This window comes from Castor canadensis, chromosome 1, assembly GCF_047511655.1.
Source record: "Castor canadensis chromosome 1, mCasCan1.hap1v2, whole genome shotgun sequence".
Classification (NCBI taxonomy): domain Eukaryota; kingdom Metazoa; phylum Chordata; class Mammalia; order Rodentia; family Castoridae; genus Castor; species Castor canadensis.
The window spans coordinates 155798559-155817952 of NC_133386.1; the positions used below are offsets into that span (position 1 = coordinate 155798559).

At 45.9% G+C, this 19394-nt stretch overlaps 2 protein-coding genes across 2 annotated transcripts in view; one reads left to right on the forward strand and one right to left on the reverse strand.

Moving 5' to 3' along the window:
• The window catches only part of Kcnc1 (potassium voltage-gated channel subfamily C member 1), a 42381-nt gene extending 40867 nt beyond the window's left edge, over window positions 1-1514 (forward strand). Inside the window, exon 4 of the mRNA XM_020155072.2 lies at window positions 296-1514. Coding sequence (XP_020010661.1) covers window positions 296-360 — 65 coding nt within the window. The 3' untranslated portion in view covers window positions 361-1514. The remainder of the gene's footprint in view (window positions 1-295) is intronic.
• The window catches only part of Sergef (secretion regulating guanine nucleotide exchange factor), a 222559-nt gene continuing 203888 nt past the window's right edge, over window positions 724-19394 (reverse strand). The window contains 2 exon segments of the mRNA XM_074042614.1: window positions 724-5859; window positions 5862-6109. Coding sequence (XP_073898715.1) covers window positions 5806-5859; window positions 5862-6109 — 302 coding nt within the window. The 3' untranslated portion in view covers window positions 724-5805.

Consider the following 19394-nt stretch of genomic DNA (forward strand, 5'->3'; position numbering starts at 1 on the left):
TCCTGAACTCACATGGGCTTAGGTGCCAGAATCTTTGGGAGATGCCAAGCTTTTCTCATGCTGCTTTGCAGTCATAGGCTTGCAGAGTAGGGACTCTACAGTCCCCCCAGGAGGGAGAGAAAAGAAGCTGCTAGGCTGGCTCACTGCATGGGAAACAAGCCAGCTGGAGAAGAACCTGCCTGCCTCTGCATGCGGCTGTTCTGTCTTTCCTCCTCTTCCTTAAAAACTAAGTACCAAGCGGGATGGGAAAGCCAAGAAAAGAAGCTCAAGTGTTAATTGTATTCTTTACATACAGATCTTTGCAAAGAAAGCCCTGTCATTGCTAAGTATATGCCGACAGAGGCTGTGAGAGTGACTTGACCAGGCGGCTTGGCCGAGGACACTGGTGGCTATTAAGCATCTGGGTGGACCTGCAGCCCCTCCTCACCCTCGGACAGAGTAAATTCACGCCATGCAGGTTTGCCGGACGAGTCCGAGTGGCCCAGGCATTGTACTAGGACGGACGTAGCTTTTTCTACGGCCAAATGGTAACTGACCGTAGAGGATTTCTTTTTCCTTCTTTTCCTTTTTTAAAGTTTTATTTTATTTGGGGAAGGGGGTGGAGGGGTTCTTTAGCATGACTTGCATGAAGTTAAACAGAAAACCCAGCAAAACCAAACCCACCAACCCCCTGCAACTGTATGATTACCCTAAACAACGATAAGGAAAAGAAGAAGCAAAAGTTCTATATTTTCTTTCAGAGCTCTTTACTTTTACACACATTGTTGGAGCCAAACTGTAATAGCGTTCCGTAGAAACTTGTACATTTCCGGGAATGGGAGGCTGGGGAGGAAGAATGGAAATGGGGAATGGATTGCTTCCCTTTTTGTACACAAGATCAAGAGTGAAGGTTCCAAAAAGGGAAGTCGGTCAGTCATCGGTCATATTGACCTCACCTTCATAGTTCATCTCTCATGCGGAAACTGAGAACTTTGCTCCAAGTAGAATTGTGGAAACTCGCACTGCCGCCTTCTTCCCTCTGTTTGGCATGCTTGTGACCCAGCGGACATCTCCCCAAGACCCCTGACAGCTGCTAGTTTAGGTCGACTTATCTTATCGGTGTGTAGACCCAGTGTGACCAACTTTCATGACAAATTGTTCATAGTAAATAATCAGCACCGTATGGATTTTCCAAGTGTTATTTTCAAACCAAGATGTAGAGCACCAAAAGTTCAGGACCACAGGAGGAGGCTCCCCTCCACCTTTATCAAGGCACAACCTGGCATTGTATGCAATTTAGTACTTCAGAGTAAAAAAAACTGCATGCCCAATGTTATGCAAAGTGATTCGAGCATGAAATAAATTTTGTATCATGGTTTCTGTATAGTCTAAAGCAGATTTGTTTTCTTGAAGCAATTGGAGGTTTGCAGAGACACGCTTCTGCATCTCGAATAAATATAGTATTTTCCCAACAGAAACAGAGGACAGTAGCTTGGCTTTGGTCTGATTCTAAAATTAGTGTGTGTGGGGAAGGATGATATTGTTGAAAAACACATGCTTGAGTTGAAAAAAATGCAACATCTCGAGCTTTCACTGCAGCTCACAACATTTCCTGGAAAGAGAGCAGCGATGCTTTAACTCAAGAAGCTCCCCTCCTTGGGCCCTGGCCCCGGAAATAAAAAGCTGACTTTTGAGATGAAGTATGGATTTGGGTTTTTATTGCCTCAGGCAGTGTCGTGATTCTGTTCTGGACCTCTGGTCTGCTGTGGCTGGGCTGGGCTGGGCTAAACATGGGCTCTGGCTACTACTGCGGTCATCTCCCTGGGGGAAAGACAGGCCCTAAGGAGGAAGTTGCCCCATATCAGGTGGTTGGGCAGGGGCCGATCTGCAGCCCAGATCCTGTTGGGGTGGCAGGGGAGGGGATGGAGGACTGCAGCTTTCAGAAGACACAGGTATAAAGACCTGATCTAAGACTATCACATCCTCTGTGGGGTTCGCCTGACATTGAAACTCCATGATGCCATATTGATGAGTCCTTAAATGTGGCCATGTCAGAGCATCCAATCCCCCCCCCCCCGTACAGACCATGTCACTTCCTTCCTAAAACCAGTGTTGAGTGTGACAGAGCCACAGGCTGAGGTCTGTCAGGTCTAGGTGCCTAGCTAGCTGTACTCTTCCAGGGCCCAGTCTGAGGACAACCACCCTCAGCATCTTGGAAAGTATAGAGTCCTCTCTCAGGGATCTTGAGTCACTTGGATTGCTCAGGTGGTCTTGGTGGCAGGGGGGGGGGGAGTGTAGAGGAGAGGATTCAATCCTTTGCCCATCCATTAGACTCTAGGAATGTTCAGGAAGACAGGCCCTGAAAGTCCTGGCACTCAATCCCTGAGCAGTTTATAGACAAAGAAGTGAGACCCAGAGGGAGGAGTGATTTGCCCAGGGCCATGAACAAGAGTGGGTGTCAGTCTTCTCCTGAGTTCAGTTCTCTCGACACCTCCCAGTAATCTGAAGGGAGGGTGGTAGGTTTAATGTGGGTGCTGAATTTCTACCTACCAGTTTCTCATCCCCATTTAAGCATTTGCCTCAAATTCCTGGTGCCCTGTGAAGTCCAAGGAGCAAGGGAATGGGGTTGGTAGAGTCTCTGCCCAGGGGTTATGTGCCTAAGGGGTTGTAACAACCATCCTTTAAGTCTTAGGACACACAAGCCAACCTACCTCAACTACTGAAGGAAGGGTAGTATTTATGCTACCCAGGGATTAACCAGCAAAGAAGAGCTTTTGCCGAACAACACAAAGCCACCTGGGATATGGGTTTTCAGGGACATAGTAGCTAATGTGGAAAAGGGCTTAACACACAGTGAGCATCTACTGTGTGTGTGGGGCACCTTACAAACACTGTCTAATGATAGCTCACAATGACTCAATAGGCCCATATGAGAGGCAAGAGAACAAGATGCAGAGAGGTGAAGTGGCAGCCAATGAACGAAAAAGATTTAACCCAGGTGGTCTGACTAGAGAACTCAGCTTAAGCTGTGTCCCGCCCATTCAGGGATTCCTGAAGCTGGCCCCGAGAGGTGGAATTGATGGGAATACTAGAGTTGCTGATCCTAGAGCCCGGGCCCTCAGGGCTTGGCCTCCTGCCCTTCTTTACGAAAGGTCACGGTGTGGCAGAAGGGGCCACTTCGTGTCCTGCTTGAAGCCCATCCCCTCAGACACACAGCTAGCCAACCCCTCTTTCCTGTTGCTCTAAGAATGAAGTTGGTTTGCAAGGAGGCCACCAGCCTCCCTAACATCTCTCTCCTCACACCGACCTCTCTCTCTGCTCCGGTCACAGAAATTCTGAATCTGTAGCAGTTACACACGTGTGCCTGAGAACCTGGACTTCCTTCCCTCTAACACCCCTAACATTACCCCACTAATTTTGATTGCTAATGTCAAATGACCACTAAGTCACCACACCTGTGCATGGAGATGGAGTGTGTGTGTGTGTGGGGGGGGGCAGGGAGACTTTACTGAGCCATGTGCCTGGATTTGCCATTCCTAAACACCATTTTGTCAAGAGTGATCCGATTGTCCCCACTACCCACCAGGGCCAAGGGTGGCAGGGTATCTAGGGAAGATGGGTGCCTGTGATCAGGAGAGGAGAGTATGGTAGGTACGGACGGAAACCTCCCATGCTGGACCTTTAACAATCACTCCAGGGGTGAGGCCAAAGCACATGGAGGGGGCCTACTCCTCTCTTCCTTTTCTTCTTTCTCACACGGGAGGAATATAAACACTAATTTACTTACTTGATCAGGAAAAGAAATTTTTTTTCTCAACTCCTATAGTACTACTGAACCTAGCCAGGTGAATGATATTGACATTAACTGCCAAATGGCTGTAAAACCCACAGCTTAGTTCTCAAACATTTGTAAATAGGATAAAACAAAAGAGTAGAGTACTGCAGAGTCCACTTTAACATCCCCACCTCATGGTGTCCCTCAGGGCACAGTGATGAGTTCATCCATCTCCATACTGGATGCTTGCCAGGACCAATTCTTGGTGAAAGAATTCCAGAATTGACCCTGCTCTCAAATAACTCAAGGTCTATTAGGAACAGGAGCTTGGACATCCCAAAGTCTGAGAATGACCCATAGCAATCAAAGGGTGCAGAAACAAATCTAGAAGACACTTGCCAATACCTCCTTATTATCATGTGACAGTGCTTTCAGACACAGCCAGTGAAGTGTTTTGGAAAAAGGTCTTCTGTCCATGGTGCTGGACAAAATGAAAGGACCTGAGGTGATGGAGTGATCTGTGGTGACTACTAGTGCCAAGAACCATTCATTCTTCCATGTATAGACTATCCACATCCTGCCTGCTTCAAGGATCTAACTCAGTTCTAAGTCTGCGGTTCTAGATTAAGGGGCTTATGGCTGACATACCAGTGACCTGATCATGTTTTAGGCTGAGAAAGAACATTGAGACACTTCTTCCTCACAAGGAGGCCTTGCGAGAGGCATTAGGATTCAACAGCAGAGGACCTGGGATTTTAGTTTCTTCTAGCAGATGCTGAAAGAGGTAGGAGGAAGTTCTGCATGCAACCTTGTGAGAGACACTGTGTTGGCAGCTTGTGAGTGGAAATTCTGTCTTGGCGTATGGGCTAAGTACTATCCCATGTTGGATTGCTTTCTGGCTTATTTGATGCAGACTACTCAGCCTGTAGGACAGAGGGTAGTGACCAGTAACCTTGAGCTTGCTCCAGTGTGGGTCATCCCTGGGCCATTCAATTACTCCATCTCTATGGGCTTGGTCACTTTGGCAAGACCAGAGCACAGAACAGAGAGGCCACATTGCTCTTTGTTGGTTCTGGAAGGTGGGGCTCTGCTGGCCAGAATAGCCATGTTTCTAGGGTGCAATATTGGAAGGACTCCATACACTGGAGTTCAAAGTCAGTCTATAGCTGTGGGTGGCCTCTCTGTTCAGGGCTGGGAAGCTCAGGATTGTCCTCATCCATACTTTCCCAAGATGATCCTGCGTCTGTCCCAGAGCTATTGTCTGTTCCACTCCTGTCTGGCTACGGGCCTGCCTGGGTCACTTTCTACCTCCAATCCTGAACCAAGAGCGCAACATCGCAGATCCTAACAACTGCAGCACCACAGGAAGTTCTGAAGTCCTGCCTGGTAGCAGAAGACATAAGTCTGAGAGTTTCCTGGTTCTAGCCTTCTTTGACTTGGGGGCTTCCTTTTTTGGGTCTTCCCAGAAGGTTTGTCTTTTTTCCCACTTTCTCATTTCCATTCCTTCCCACCCCTGCTCTACAGTCTTCTCCTTTGGCTCTAGTCACCAAGACAAAAGAGTCTTCTTTTCCGAGTCTCCAGGCAGAGTACCTCAATATCCTTAAACAGGCAAACTATAAGCTCTGGGCCTGGAGCATAAAACCCCAGGAGAGACTTGTGGCTGCTCCAAGCATGGCCAAGGGACCCTCTGTGTTGCTGAATCGAAAGCCACTGAACCAAAACAACCATGGTGCTAAGAGTCAAGTTTTTGTTTCCACCGGGCAGGGAGAGGCTGGAGCCTTTTCTTTGGGAGTTTCAGCTTACCATAGCATCTGGTGAGGACCTAACCCCTCATTGGTATCCACTGAGTAGAAGAAATGTCATTTGCCTGAGCCAGGACCCTGGGCAAGCCGAGTCCTATTGTTTTGGTTTGTGATCAGCTCAACCATTGGTGCCTCCTGCACCCTTCTCGGGTCAACCCCACAACCCAACAGTGATTGTCTGGGGAAACTTTGGTGGGATGAACCACTTTACTAAAGGATCTCTTTCATAGTCCTCCCCTTTTGGACATGTCAGATTGGCTTTGGATTAGAGTTCCTGATTGTCTTTCCTTCCAGGTTTTCTCTTTGTCCATGGTTTCCTGAGATCTGGCATCCTTGGTAATATCTGGTGAAGAGTAGGTGACGTTGGGGTCCTGGCCCAGTGCAGGATGTGCTGTCAGCTGACAGAGGGCCAAGGAGTGGCCAGCCCCACAGCCCACAAGGAGTCCTGATGCTGACTGCAAAACTTGCACAGGCTTTGGGACCCAGACATTGGCTTCGGTGCCATCACCACACATGCCGTGTTCATTCCAGCCCCAGGAGTAACACACTCCATCTGTGAAGAAGAGAAAAGACTGTAGAAGTGGGCTTGGATAACAAGCAGGTATCATCCTAACCCAGAGGACACAGGATGAAACCAAAGCTCAATGACATTTGGTGGCATGCACACTATCCCCACCACTGCTCTGTTTCAGTGTTTCCCATTCACACCACCCACAACTGTTTATGCCCCAAACCTGGCCTTTTTCCTTGGCCCTTCACTCACTGTTACCCTCACATATAACCCATCACCAAGACCTACTAACTCTGACTCCAAGAACTTCTCAAATCTTTTCCACATCTCTCCATCTTCATTGCCCAGACCACTGTTTTCTCTTATCTGGGCCATGGCCCCCATCCACTCTGATCTTCAAGGAGCACAAGGTGTTCCTTGATCATGGCAAATCCAACTGCACAGCACTTCCCTGCTTCAAACCCTTTAATGACTCCCCAAGGCACCTAGAAAGCATTTCCTCGGCCTATCACCTGGCTCCTGACTATCTTGCTGGTCTCCCCTTGTACAGCTGTCCTCCTCCCTCACGTTATCCTGAAACTCTGCCTTCTTTCAGTTCCTTAAATACGTCCTGTAACTCCTTTCTCTCAAAGGCCTTACTTTTGGGGAGTTTCAGACTTCTTATCCTTTTGAATCCAGTCTAAATGTTGCTCAGCGGTCAGAATCCCTGGACACCCATTCCAGACTGGATTTTTATTACTGTCTTTGAACTTTTTCCTGTACTCCTCCTTGTATTCTGTAGTAATGTACGATCCGTGCGGTGATGCACTCGCCGTCTTGCTAGCTATGTGCTCTGTGGGGAGGAAAGGAGCATGGGTATTTTTCGCTGCTATGTCTCTAGCACAGTGCAGGGTGCTCAGTAAAAGAAAAGAATGAACGAACTCAGAGTCCCACAGCCAGGAAGTGGCAACCCAGCAGCCAACAGGCCACAATGCTTCCACACGTCACATCACCTTTCTAGGCACCTCTCCTAGGGGCTAAGCTCCCTCACGGTCGTCTGCGGTTGTTTTAAACTTTTACCTCTGGACATAAAAATAATATATCCTCATAGCAAGAAAAAAGAAAGAAAAAATGGAAAATATGGATGAGTGTAAAGAAAAGCAGACTTGCAGAATCTTGCTTACTACTATGAATATGCTATATAACTCTTTCAAACCTTTACTTTGTGAAGTCGGTAACTATTCTGTATATTTTTGTCCTGGTTTTATCCCTTAATATTATAACATAAACATTTCTCCGTGGAATTGCAAATTATCTAAAAAGTAAATTAAAAAATAATTTGCTTAAAATTCTGAAATAGCTCAATATGCAGAGATGTACAGAAAACAATTTAAGAGAAATACACATATTGTCACCCAAATTTAGAATATTATTTATCATTTTTCCGTATTTGCCTCAACCCTTCCCCTTTATAAAACCGTAAATATTAAGCCCCACCTCCCTTCATCCTTCCCAGCAGTAACCACTGTTTTGAAATTGATGTTGATTATTGCATGCTTGTATATTTCCCTCCCTCCCCCTCTTTAAATACTATGTAACATTTTACTTTGTTTTACAGATTTACAAAAATAGTATCATCAAATATGTATCTTTTGTGTGACTTCTCTTTGCATTCAACATCCTTTTAGAAATTTATATGAGCTGATAGTTACACGTCTCATCCATACATTTTAACTGTGCATAGTCTCCATTATGTAAAATCATATTCCACTTATCTCTTTCCCTTGGAATTGTTAGTTCCTTAATCATAATCACTGTTGCTATTGTATTATACCTTAGATCATGTATACAATATTATGCAAAACAATACTAATGTGGCTGCTATTATAGACAGTACTGCAACGAACATCTCTGAACGAGTTTCCTGGTAGAAAATGCTGTTTGTGCAGGGGGATCCCTAAAAGTGCGTGAGTCACAGGGGAATCATGTTTAATTTTTTTACTAAGTACGGCCAAACAGCTCTCCAAAGTGGCTGTAGTCATTTATGCTCCTGTCAGCAGCGGTTACGAATTTGTTCCCTTATGGCTTTGCTTTTAGACTCTTGCTGTTCTGATAAGTATGCGTAATTAGTCTGCATTTCCCTATTAGTGGAATGGAGCACTGCTTTATTAGCTAAGTTTTCTATGGATTACCTATTTATTTCCTTTGCCTGCTTTCTTCTTTGCCTTTTTCTTATTGATTTGTAAATTTTCTTTGTAAATTCTTGTTATGTACACCGCAAGTGTCTTTTCCCAGTAGTCTGTGCTGTGTCTCTTCACTTTGTTTATGGTGTCTTTTGTTACACAAATTTATTTATAATGGCTGCCTAATTGCCCATTATGAAGATTAAGCAATTTATTTAACCTGTCTCCCATTATCAGATACTTAGATTGTTTCTAATTTTCCATTATTTTGTACAGCATTGCTATGAGCATCTTTATGCATGAATCTTTGTCCCTTGCTCTAATTATTTTCTCAGATTAGATTCTTAGAGCAGGAATTCCTGGTCAAAGGGTATAGACATCTTTGAGACTCCTGAGGACTGTTGTGAGCACTGTCAGAATACTTTTCAGAGAAGCCACTTGAAAACAACTTCAGCAATCTGTGGGAGTCCCTGTCTCACTCCTGCAGTACCAGTATTTATTAGTATTATAACATTTAAAATTTTTTCTAATTGGAAGACAAAAAACGCTATCTCATTGTTTCAATTTATATTTTGATTAACACTGAAACTGAAAACCATTTCTCATATTTCTCAGCTATTTGTATACCTCTTGTGTGTCTTGTCTGTTTCTTGTCTTTTTTCTTGGTTAGTATAAATTACTGAGTGTTCAGACACAAGAACCAGATGACCTGGGTTCAAGTCCAGCTCAGTAAGTTACTCAGCTGTTTGTGCCTCCATTGCTTCATCCATTAAACAGGGGTAACAATAGTATCTTTCCCATCACGTTGTTAAAAGGACTAAATAAGTAAGTATGTGTGAAATACTTAGGATGGTCTGGCACAAAGTACTACATAACTCTTTCCTATTGTTAACTATTAAGAGCTTTGTTGTTTTAAAGATTTTTGTTTAAGGGATATTAATTCTTTTTCTGCCATATTTGGCATTAATAGTTTTTCTTGGTTCACTTAAAATTTTGTTTTTGATCTTTTGATATGCATTTGGTTATAGTTCCATGTAGTAAAATTTATTGATCTTTTAATACTCAATTTCTTCCATTGCTTATAAGAATTGAAAGTCTATCTCTATCCAGAGCATAAAAAAATATTCTTTTTGACTTTCTGATGATTTGAATGTTTAAATCTTCACAATTAACTAATAATTACCCACTGAACATTTGTTTTATAGACCACTCTTTCAAGACAGGGAGGCTGGCTGGGCCCTGGGATTACCCTAACCATTCCTCTTCCTTAGCAGAAAGGCAGTGCTAGCCAAAAGCTCAGGTCTGGGAAAACACAGATGTCTGCCTGTTTGGCCTGTGAAGAAGGAAACGCACACAGAGAGGATGAGCCTAGTCCATATCCCCTACAGTTAAGCAAGTACTTAGGCCAGGGTGTTCCGAGCATGAGGGAGGGAGAGTGGAAGGGCCTTGGTACCTTCATGCCCAGTTTGGCACCTGGTGTAGGCTTTGTGCCTAGTCCTGGTGAGTGGTGCAGCTGACTGTCAGCAGGGATAGGGGTGGGAGGAAGATAGAGCTGACCTCCCAGCAGGACAAGGTACAATGGGCAGCTGGCAGGTCCCTCTGTTCCTGCCAAAAGGGGCAAACTTGAAGGGAGCCATGCTCAGGGCTAGAGTAGCTGGAAGCCCAGAGCCAGGATTTTCTGGGTTGAGAAGCCTGGTGGAGGCTCAGAAATCTCTCCCCCCATAATTCTGAAGAAAGTTTACTTGGGGTTACATGCTTTATCTGCTTTAATTCTAACAATCCTATGTGACAGCCACATTTGATAGATGGGTCTTATTTTATAGATAAGACTGAGGCTCTAGAACCAGGCAGTATGCCTCCAGACTCTGGACTAAGCATTGCATATTATACACCAGGCTTTCCCAAACTTACTCCACACAAGGCAGGTAGGAAACATTTTAGGTTTGAAGGGCCATATTAAGTCTTTATCACATGCTCTCTTTTTACAGCCCTTGAAAGGCCATTTATGAATGGTCTGAGGCCTCACAAAAAAACAAGCTACAGATCAGAGCTGCCCAGGGTTGCAGACCCCCCCCTCCCAGTGCACACCTAACACACAGCATGTGATTGACTGTGGGCTGTGATACATAGTCTTGGGTCTCCCACTGCAGTGTGATTATGGTACTTAGGTACGTTTTGACCTCACAGGGTTCCCAAGAGGAGGATGTGCCCTAGCACAGTGACAGCTTATGTCCTCATGGGAGGCAGCCCATGGGGAACTAAAGGCAAGGCAGTCATAGTGGTGGCAAAAGACGCAGAGGAAAGGGGGTTGGGCGGGAGGACAGCAATAGATGGGAAGGTCGGGGGTGGACTGACAGGATGTGTGGGTTTCCCAATACTCTGAACAAGCCTCCTAGAGAAACCAACCAGGTGGCTGAACTTAGAAAGTGAAGAGCTGGCCATTTGAAGCCACGCCCCTCTTGGTTTCAGAACAGGTCTCACACCCAACCACTTCTCACTCAGGGTCACCTTGACAGGGCACAGTGAGGATATGTGCTTGCTCAGCAAGGGGCTTCCAGGTGGGCTGTCATCCTGAAGGAGCGAGAGGAGGGAAAGTGGCTGTGACAAGTCTCTCTCAGAGCCAACTGGAGGACAAGCATCCAGTTTTCAAGACAGGTGGGTTAGAGGAAGATTCCTGGCTTTCCAGGGCTCTCTGCAGTGGGCCTGGCACCTGTCATGTCCTGGAGGACACTAAAACCCCACCTGGAAGATGGAGATGGGCTTTGCTGGCTTGCAAGCACAGAGTTGTAGATGGAGAACCCCAGAGTTAAGGGGGAGGGGCTCCCAGATCCACAGAGTAAAGGCCTCCTGCCCACAGAGTTCAATCTAGGCTGTGACAACTGATGGAACTCTTGGCCCACCACTCATGTGTCAGTCTAAGAGCCCTTTGCGCAGAGGAACCTCAGCACTGGTAGGGGTCCTGGAACATGCCGGACATAATACCCAAATCTCATCAGGACTTGTGATACCCAACTGAGTTTCTTGGCAACTCGGGTCCTCTCAGGGCCTTATGGTGCTGGGACCACAGCCCAGTGCTAGGGAGAGAAGCATCTTTGCTGAGGGCCTTGCCTGGGAGGGACCAACACCTGGCACGTGTGGCAGAGCCTCCTGTTTGTCCCCTGAACCACAGAACGAAGACTACATTTCCCAACCTCTCTTGAGCTCAGTGTGACCAATGAGGTATAAGCTTAAATGCTCTGCAATAGCTTAATGGGACCCTTCCTTAAAAGAGAGATGGCATATGCTCCTTGGCTCCTCTTCTTCCCTCCTCCATCCTGTTACTGGGAATGTGGATGTGACAGCTGGAGTTCTGGCTACCATCTGTGACCAGGAGAACGAGACCTACAATCTAAGGATGATGCATTCTCAGTTTCATACACCTGTAACCTTAATTCCCACAGCAACCCTCCATTTTATAGATGGGGCAGTTAGACTCAGAGAGGTAAAATAACTTGTCCATGGTCACTCAGCTATTCCAGTCAAGACCAAGATCAAAGACTTCCAAGTCTCAGGTTCCTTCCTTGTTCTAAACTATGTGAGAGATGCTGAGTCCTTGGTGTGTACCAGGCCCTGTGACAAGAAATTGAAAAATAGGGATTCGCAGCTCCCTCTCCACAAGCCTGGGAGACCCAATCTGACACAACCCCCACTTCTCAGAGTGGCACTATGCCCTGTGCAGGGCAGTGCACCAGTGGAAGTAGAGCTGGACTCCTCCAGCCGTCTGACCCCGGCACCTCTTCTGTGATTATGCAGTCCTCTCTAACAAAACACCACCATTAGGCCAAGGCACAGAGTAACAGCCTACCCATGTGGGACAGGATAGTGATAGGAGATGAGCTGTAGCTGGTGAGGGCAAACCAGCAGAAATCCCAGTCAGCCCTATGAATGCTGGGATGGAGCAAGGAATGGCAGGTGATAGAATGAGTAGGAGGGAAGGGGATGTGAAGTCAGGGGATTGTACTGTCCCATCAGGCCCAGAGCTGGCCCAGACCTGGCCACTGTCATAGCTGAGCGAGAAGGGATTGATTACCCCTACCCAAGCAATGCAGTCAGGAGCCGGTACATGGCAGGGAGGGTGAAGCAGGGTACATCTGGGGAACACTTCTGAGTGTCCAGCCACCTATACTCACAGGTGTTCCACCTTCTGGCAGCAGTTGGTGGGACAGTGCCCAGGGTCCTGCTATGAACAAGGAATGGTGAATGGGGAGCCCAAAATTCAGGCTTCCTGAGCACTTTGGGGCTGGGTGGCAAACTTAGACTAGCGGGAAGGGGTCAGGCCTGCCCTCTCTTGCCTGGATAACTGTGATAGTCACTCTACTTTGTGCACTGAGGCTGCTGGCCTGAACCAGGTCTTCCCATAAGACATCTCCTGTCCTGACTACCTATGACACCAGGTGTAAGGCCCTTAGCCTGCACTCAAGGCCTCATCCTCCTCTTTCCCAACTCTCCTGGTTTCAGTCCCACAGGCTGGCCAACTGCTCCTCAAATCCACCCAGGCCCTTTCACTGTCCATCCTTTGCAGTCTTGCCCACACCAAGTCCATTTAGCTCATTATCTGGGCGCCTTTTCTGGTATAGGCCTTGTGCTAGACACAGAACCCAGAGAAAAGAAAAATTCCAATGTATCCTCCGAGCCCTCAGGCTACGAGCAAGGATGATTATGGAAACTGTTAGTTTCCACAGAATGCAAGTGTTCACTGAATCCTATGAGGTGGCAGGTGTTCACTGTAGCACTGTGTGGAATCACAAAAGATTGAGGAGCCCCAAAATATTCATTAATAGAAGAATGTTTCAAAAAACCAAGGCTGACCCTACTATTAGATAATATTCAGCTATTAAAAATAATGAGGAAGAGCTCAATGGCATGATATGGAAAGGTATCTAAGACACGCATAAGAGAAAATAGGGCGCAGAACAATAGAATATGATTGAAGTTATATAAAGTCCCCATATTTTTATATGTACAGATCCTACAGAATACATCCCAAAATGAGAACAGTCTTTGAGGAACAGAGATGAAGAAATGTGGGAAGGGCAACTCTCATTTTCTTTGTTGTGTATTGTTCAAATAGCTTTAAAAAGTAATGGCAGAATGATTAAAAAAAACCTGGGCTAGCAGAGTGACTCAAGTGGTAGAACAACTGCCTAGCAAGTGTGAGGCCTTAAGTTCAAATCTGAGTACTGCAAACAAAACAAAAACAAAAAGCAGTGTATTTCTAATAGACAGGGGTATAATAAAGAGGAAGATATGCCCTGATAGGACAGGAGGGTAGCTGTCACAGAAAGTTCTGAGGTTAGTTCTTAACTGGGTTTTGAAGAATGAGTAAGAGTTTTTATCATTCTTAAATAGAGAGTGTCCACTGACATTTTCTTACTCTGAGCTGCCTTCCTAGATCCTGATGGTATATTCTGCTGCAGAAGTGAACTGTGTCTAGGCGTAGGGCTGGGTGCCACTGAGCTGTTGCGAGGTTGTTAGTTTCACTGCCTCTGAGCTCCACAGTACCCAGACCTCTCCATGCATCTACGTCACAGCACTCCTGGTTCTGCTTGTGACTATCTCACCCTTGTGTGCCAGGAGTGAAAGAGGGGTTCTGGGATCAGAGCTGGCCCACTGATTGGTCCTCAGGTACACGGAACAGGCACCTGGGATATACCCATGTGAGCCTTGCTCTGTCTGCATCACACATATAGAAAGTGCTGAGACCTGGTGCTATCAACCCCACTCCTGGGCCTGGCTGCTTATCTTTATTCCCTGGTCTGTGGCCAAAGCTGCCAGTTGGCCACAGACCTTCAGAGTGGTGAGCTCTGAGAATCTGTGCATCATGCTGACCAGGAGAGGGACAGCTCTGCAGACATTAGCCCCATTGAGCCTGATTGGGCAAATAGGCACTTCTGGTATTGCCCCTTCAGTAATTAGTCCATTCATCACTTCCAGGCCTGATGGTGCCCTCAAGGCAGAGCTGAGGCAGAGGAAAAAAGTCATTCCCAACTCATAAATCCTTCAGGAAATTGTGAATCTGTGCAGAGAAGGCTGTCCATGGAAGCAGGCTGGCTGAGGGTCCCTCCCGACCAAAATCCATGGCAGCCCTGAGAAGGGGTGAGAGAGGTAGATGGAGGCTGCAGCTATCCATCAGGTAAGATAAGATGTGAGCCTGGAGAAGAAGAAATTTAGGAAATAATGTTCTGAACACAGCCAGAATCTGGCCACTTCTATTACTCCTCACTGGTCTTTTCTCCTCTGCCTCTATTGATCCCTGTAGTACATTCTTCACACTGTAGCTTGAATGATCCTGTTAAAACCCAAGTCAGACATGGTACTGCTCTGTTTAGAACTCTCCAGGAACTTCTCCTCCTACTCAGCATAACCAATAGCTGGTCCCTAGCTCTCCTTCTGACATTATGCCCTATCATGTTCTGCTTTGCTGATATCACCACAGTGACACTGACTTCCTTATAATTCCTCAAACAATACCCATCTCAGGACCTTTGCACTTGCTATTCCTGCTATTCAGAATGTATCTGCCCCTGATTTCCCTATGGTAATCCTTATGTTGCTCAGTGCAAGTGTCACCTGATCTGAGAAGCCTTCCCTAACAATATAAAATAGCAACCCACCACCACACCTCTATCTGCTCTCCTGCTTTGTTTTTCTTCATATATATTTCTTACTATTTATTTTATCTATCGTTCCTGACCCAAACACAAGCTTTTTGAGACAGGGACTCTGTTTTGTTTGCTGCTGTATCCTAGAACCCCTGAAGCAGTACTTGACATACATTAGTACTTAATAAATACTGTTGTGTGAATGAACAAACACATGAATGAATGACTGGCTAATGAGGGATGAAAGAGCCCATGGAGGTGGAGAGAAGCAGCCACAGGAGTGGCTGATTCCAGCTCACTACTAGAAAGAAGTCCATAGTGAGCAGAAGGCTGTCCTACATGCAATAGGTGCCTTGCTGGAGCAACTAAGCCTCCAGCTGGTGAGGCAAAGTCTCAGATGAGACACAAAAAAAGTCCTCCACACCTGGAGAGTTGGTGTGGTGGTATGGGTGAGTGTGGATATGATGAGGCAGAAGGAAAGTGGAGGCAGATGAGCAGAACAAAGAAATGATTGCTTCTTGCCCTGGCTCCTTCACACCAGAGGAAGGGCCATGGTTCAGGTGATAAAAGACAATATTCTGAAGGCTGGGGACTGCTCTAGAAGCTGTCTGGACCTCCACTGCTAAAAAGGTTATTCTGTCTCTTTGCCAATCTCCTCCTCTCTACACAAGAGGAAACTGAGGACCACAAGGGGTAGGGGGACAATACCCTGTGAAGGTCCCCCTGCCTGTCTTCCCATTGCTCTCTGCCACCCCTCTGCCTTGCTGTGGGCTCATCCAGTAGCTGGAGCAGCCCAGTGAGGTGGGCATTTGAACCAACCCTGTGTGGAAAAGAAAAGTGAGTCTGACCGAGGTTCAGAAATGGCTGAGCTGCGAGAGGCAGAGGCCAGCGCTCCCCTGCTCCCTAGGAGTAGGAGATGCTGAGGCTTCTGTGGACACACTTCCTCCATCACCTGTGGAGAGCGCATGCTGTGGTACGTTGGATCCACTGGGTGACTATTCTTAGATCCAGGGAGCCAGGGATGACGGATTTAGAACTTATGAGGTGGAAATGTGTTGGCCTGTCTCATAAACAACTGAAATACTCCCTACAGACTGTCTTTCTGAATTCTGTGTTCACTGTTAGAACTGCTGGTTTTCTGGGCTTGTTGATCACCCTGAGAGAAAGGACAGAAAAAGAAATGCACCCTTTCAGGGGTGTCCTCTGGTCATGTATGAGTCCATGGGCTTTCGCATGCCCCGTGCCACTTAATATGACAGACATTCTGATCGTGCTTTATGGATGAGGAGACAGGCTGGGAGAGATCCAGAAATAAGCACAGCCTGAGATGTGGGGCAAGGGGTAGGGTGTGGGCTAGCAGGTGTGATGTGGAGCACAGTGTTACCAAAGGCAGGATGCCCATGGGGATGGGCAGCAGGGCACAGATGTATCGCCTTTGGATTTCAATCCCTTCAGGTGTTTGCAGAGCTCTCCTGTCCTCTAAGATTTCCTCACTGCAGGTGACACATCCACTCTGGGTAGATCTAGGGAAGCAGCCTGTCCCCACTGCCAGTCAGGTCTTCTTCTAGAAGTATGTCATTATTCTTCTAGAAGTATGGGACCCAGAATAGGCTGAGGGTTCTAGAGATGATGAACCAGTCAAGATGCACACAAGCCAGAGGTTCCATCTCTGCTTGCACAGCCTGAGGTCACACTAACTGCTTTACAGTCTTGCTGAACCCACAACCTTTTTCTAAATGGTTTCTGAATGACCTGCTATACTATGTCTCCCTGGCCTGGCCAGCATGCTGATGGTTTGGACCTAGGTGGATTGTTCAAGTTGTTCACAGTAAGTATCATCTTATTAAAGAAACAGCAATCTGTGAAGGCCCCAGCAGAAATGCAGGGACAGGGATGCAGCTCTGGGCCCAGGAACAGCTGTACTGTTGCCATTCTTGGAACCTGGGCACCACCAGGGTCCCCTTACATTGTTCTTCCCGAGCCTGCTTGGGAGTCTTCAGTGTTCAGAAGAGGAGGCTGGAGAATGAGGACAATATTTGGGGTAAAAAGGTCCAGAAGAGGTACTGGAGTTCACGTGGGAACAGATGACACAAACCAACATGGAATTTTCCTGGGGTTACCAATTGCTGAATAAATGTTGATCGAGGACCTGCCTGTGCTTAGTGCTGCACTCAATTCAGCTTAACCCACTCAGTTTGCATCAATGAGGCTCCCAAAAATCACAAGGGCAAGGTTAGGGGGGCTGAAAACCCATCCCACAGTGACAGTACAGGCAGATGGGTACCCTCAGAAAGGTGAACCAGAAAGACCTTACAGAATCTGTTTCTTATTTATATGTATGTAATTTTCAATAGTAAAAGTTTTATTGAACCTCATTCCAGTAAAAAGTTATAAACTAGAATAGGAGGAAAAAATCCAACATTTTATTTATGTTAAAATATTTTTTCTTTCAAATGAACTATTTTAAGATAAATTTTGTTTATAGCAAAATTAAACCGAAAGCACAGTTCCCATATACTCCTTAGCCTTCTACACGCACAGTCTCCCCTACTACCAACATCCTGTATCATCCTTACAATCAATGGGCCGACACTGACCCATCGTTATAGTTCAAAGTGCACAGGATCCACTAGGATTCATTCTGGTGTTGTATAATCTGTGGGTTTTGACAAGTGAATGATGATGTATATTCATCATTATAGTGCAGGTTGAGGATCCCTAATCTGAATATCTGAAATCTAAAATGCTCCAAAATCTGAAACTTTTTGAGCATGATGCCACAAGTGGAAGATTTCATACCTGATCTCACGACGTGAGTTACAGTCAAAACGCAGGTATACTGAAAATACTGTATAAAATTACCTTCACACTATGTGTGTAAGGGATTACAAAACATCAATGAACTTTGCGTTTAGACTTGGATCCTGTCCATTAGATATCTCATTAAATATACGCAAATATTCTAAAATCTAAAAAAAATGTGAAACACTTCTGGTTCTAAACATATCAGATAAGGGACACTCAACCTATGTCATACTGGATAGTTTAACTGCCCTAAAAATCCAGTGTTTTACTTATTTATTTATCTTTTCATCTACCAGAGTTGAATAAGTAACTAGATGAATACCTATCAATTTCCCATAATATTCAAGCATGGTTCTAGCAATATAGTAGTGAACAAGACACAAGGTACCTGTCCTTCTAGGGCTTATGGTCTAATGGGGGATACAACAAACAAGGAGACATACAAATCAACAGAATGTAGTGAGTGATAAGAGTTATAAAGAAAACACAATGTATGCACATATGAATAAAAAAAATTAAAAGAAAACACAACACGGTGATATGATTCAGAAGGACAGGTAGTCAGGAATTTTCTCCAACAAGGTGGCCTTGAACTGTGATGTGAAAAGACAAGAAGGAGTCAGTCATGCGAACCATTGAGGAACAGCTTGCTAGGCAGAGGTAGTAACTACAAAAGGCTGGAGTAGGAAGGAGCTTGGCTAGTTCCAGGAACAGTAAGGAGGCTGATCCTGGGGTGCTGAGGAAGAAGGGGTTGACCGGGGTGAATACGCAGCAGGTTTTGGTGCCCCAGGTGAGGAATCAGGAGCTTATCTGAGTATGCTGAGAAGCCACTGGAGAGGCCCACAGGGAACATCAGAATCAGTTCTAAGTTATCGTGGAAAGGCTGCTCTCTGAGACTGAATTTCAAGGACAATGTGAGGCAGCTGACTTAGGAGGCTACTGCATTGCAGAAGGCCAGGCAAGCCAGAACACTAGGTCCGAGCAGGCTGGTGGCCATTTTGAAGGTAGGGTTTCTGGGACCTGCTGATGGATTGTATGTAAGAAGTGAGTGTCAGATGGGAATCAAATATGAATCCTTGAGCAATGGGCAGACAGTAGTTCTATTTATGAAAGACAGGGGGCCGGGGGAGGAACAGGAGGCTTAGGTAGGAAATCAAGAGTTCTGGTTTGGACATTTTAAGATGGAAGTGACTATTAGACATGAATGAATGAATATATTCACCAAATAGAGACCTTTGGTGAGCCTAAGAGATTATAAAGCTGAGAGCTGGGAAACTGAATGACAAATGGCAGGAGGTACCGGGTAGGCAGTAGGCAGCTCAAGAGGCAACACTGTGCTTGAGGTGCCATGGGGCCTAATTTGGTGCCTTTATCACTCTAAATTGCAGCTTCTGTTTTTTTTTCTCGCATGAAGTGCATGACAAGGATATATGCATATGCACAGGTTAATAAATACAAATTTTCTCTGTGAATATCCTTACTGCATAAAAATATATAATGTTTGAAAGGACTGCCATTTGGGATAATTATAACCACGGCCCAAGTTCGTTGGGAGCAGCAATCTTCCTTATACCTGGGGAGTGGTTAGGACTATGGGCTTGGACAAGGCACAGTGCCCTTCTCCTGGGGCGGTGTCATGGGAGAAGTGACATGCCAGGAGGATGCAGTGTTTATAGGAGAAATGCCCAGACCTTCTGCCAACATCTAATTCTTGGGGAG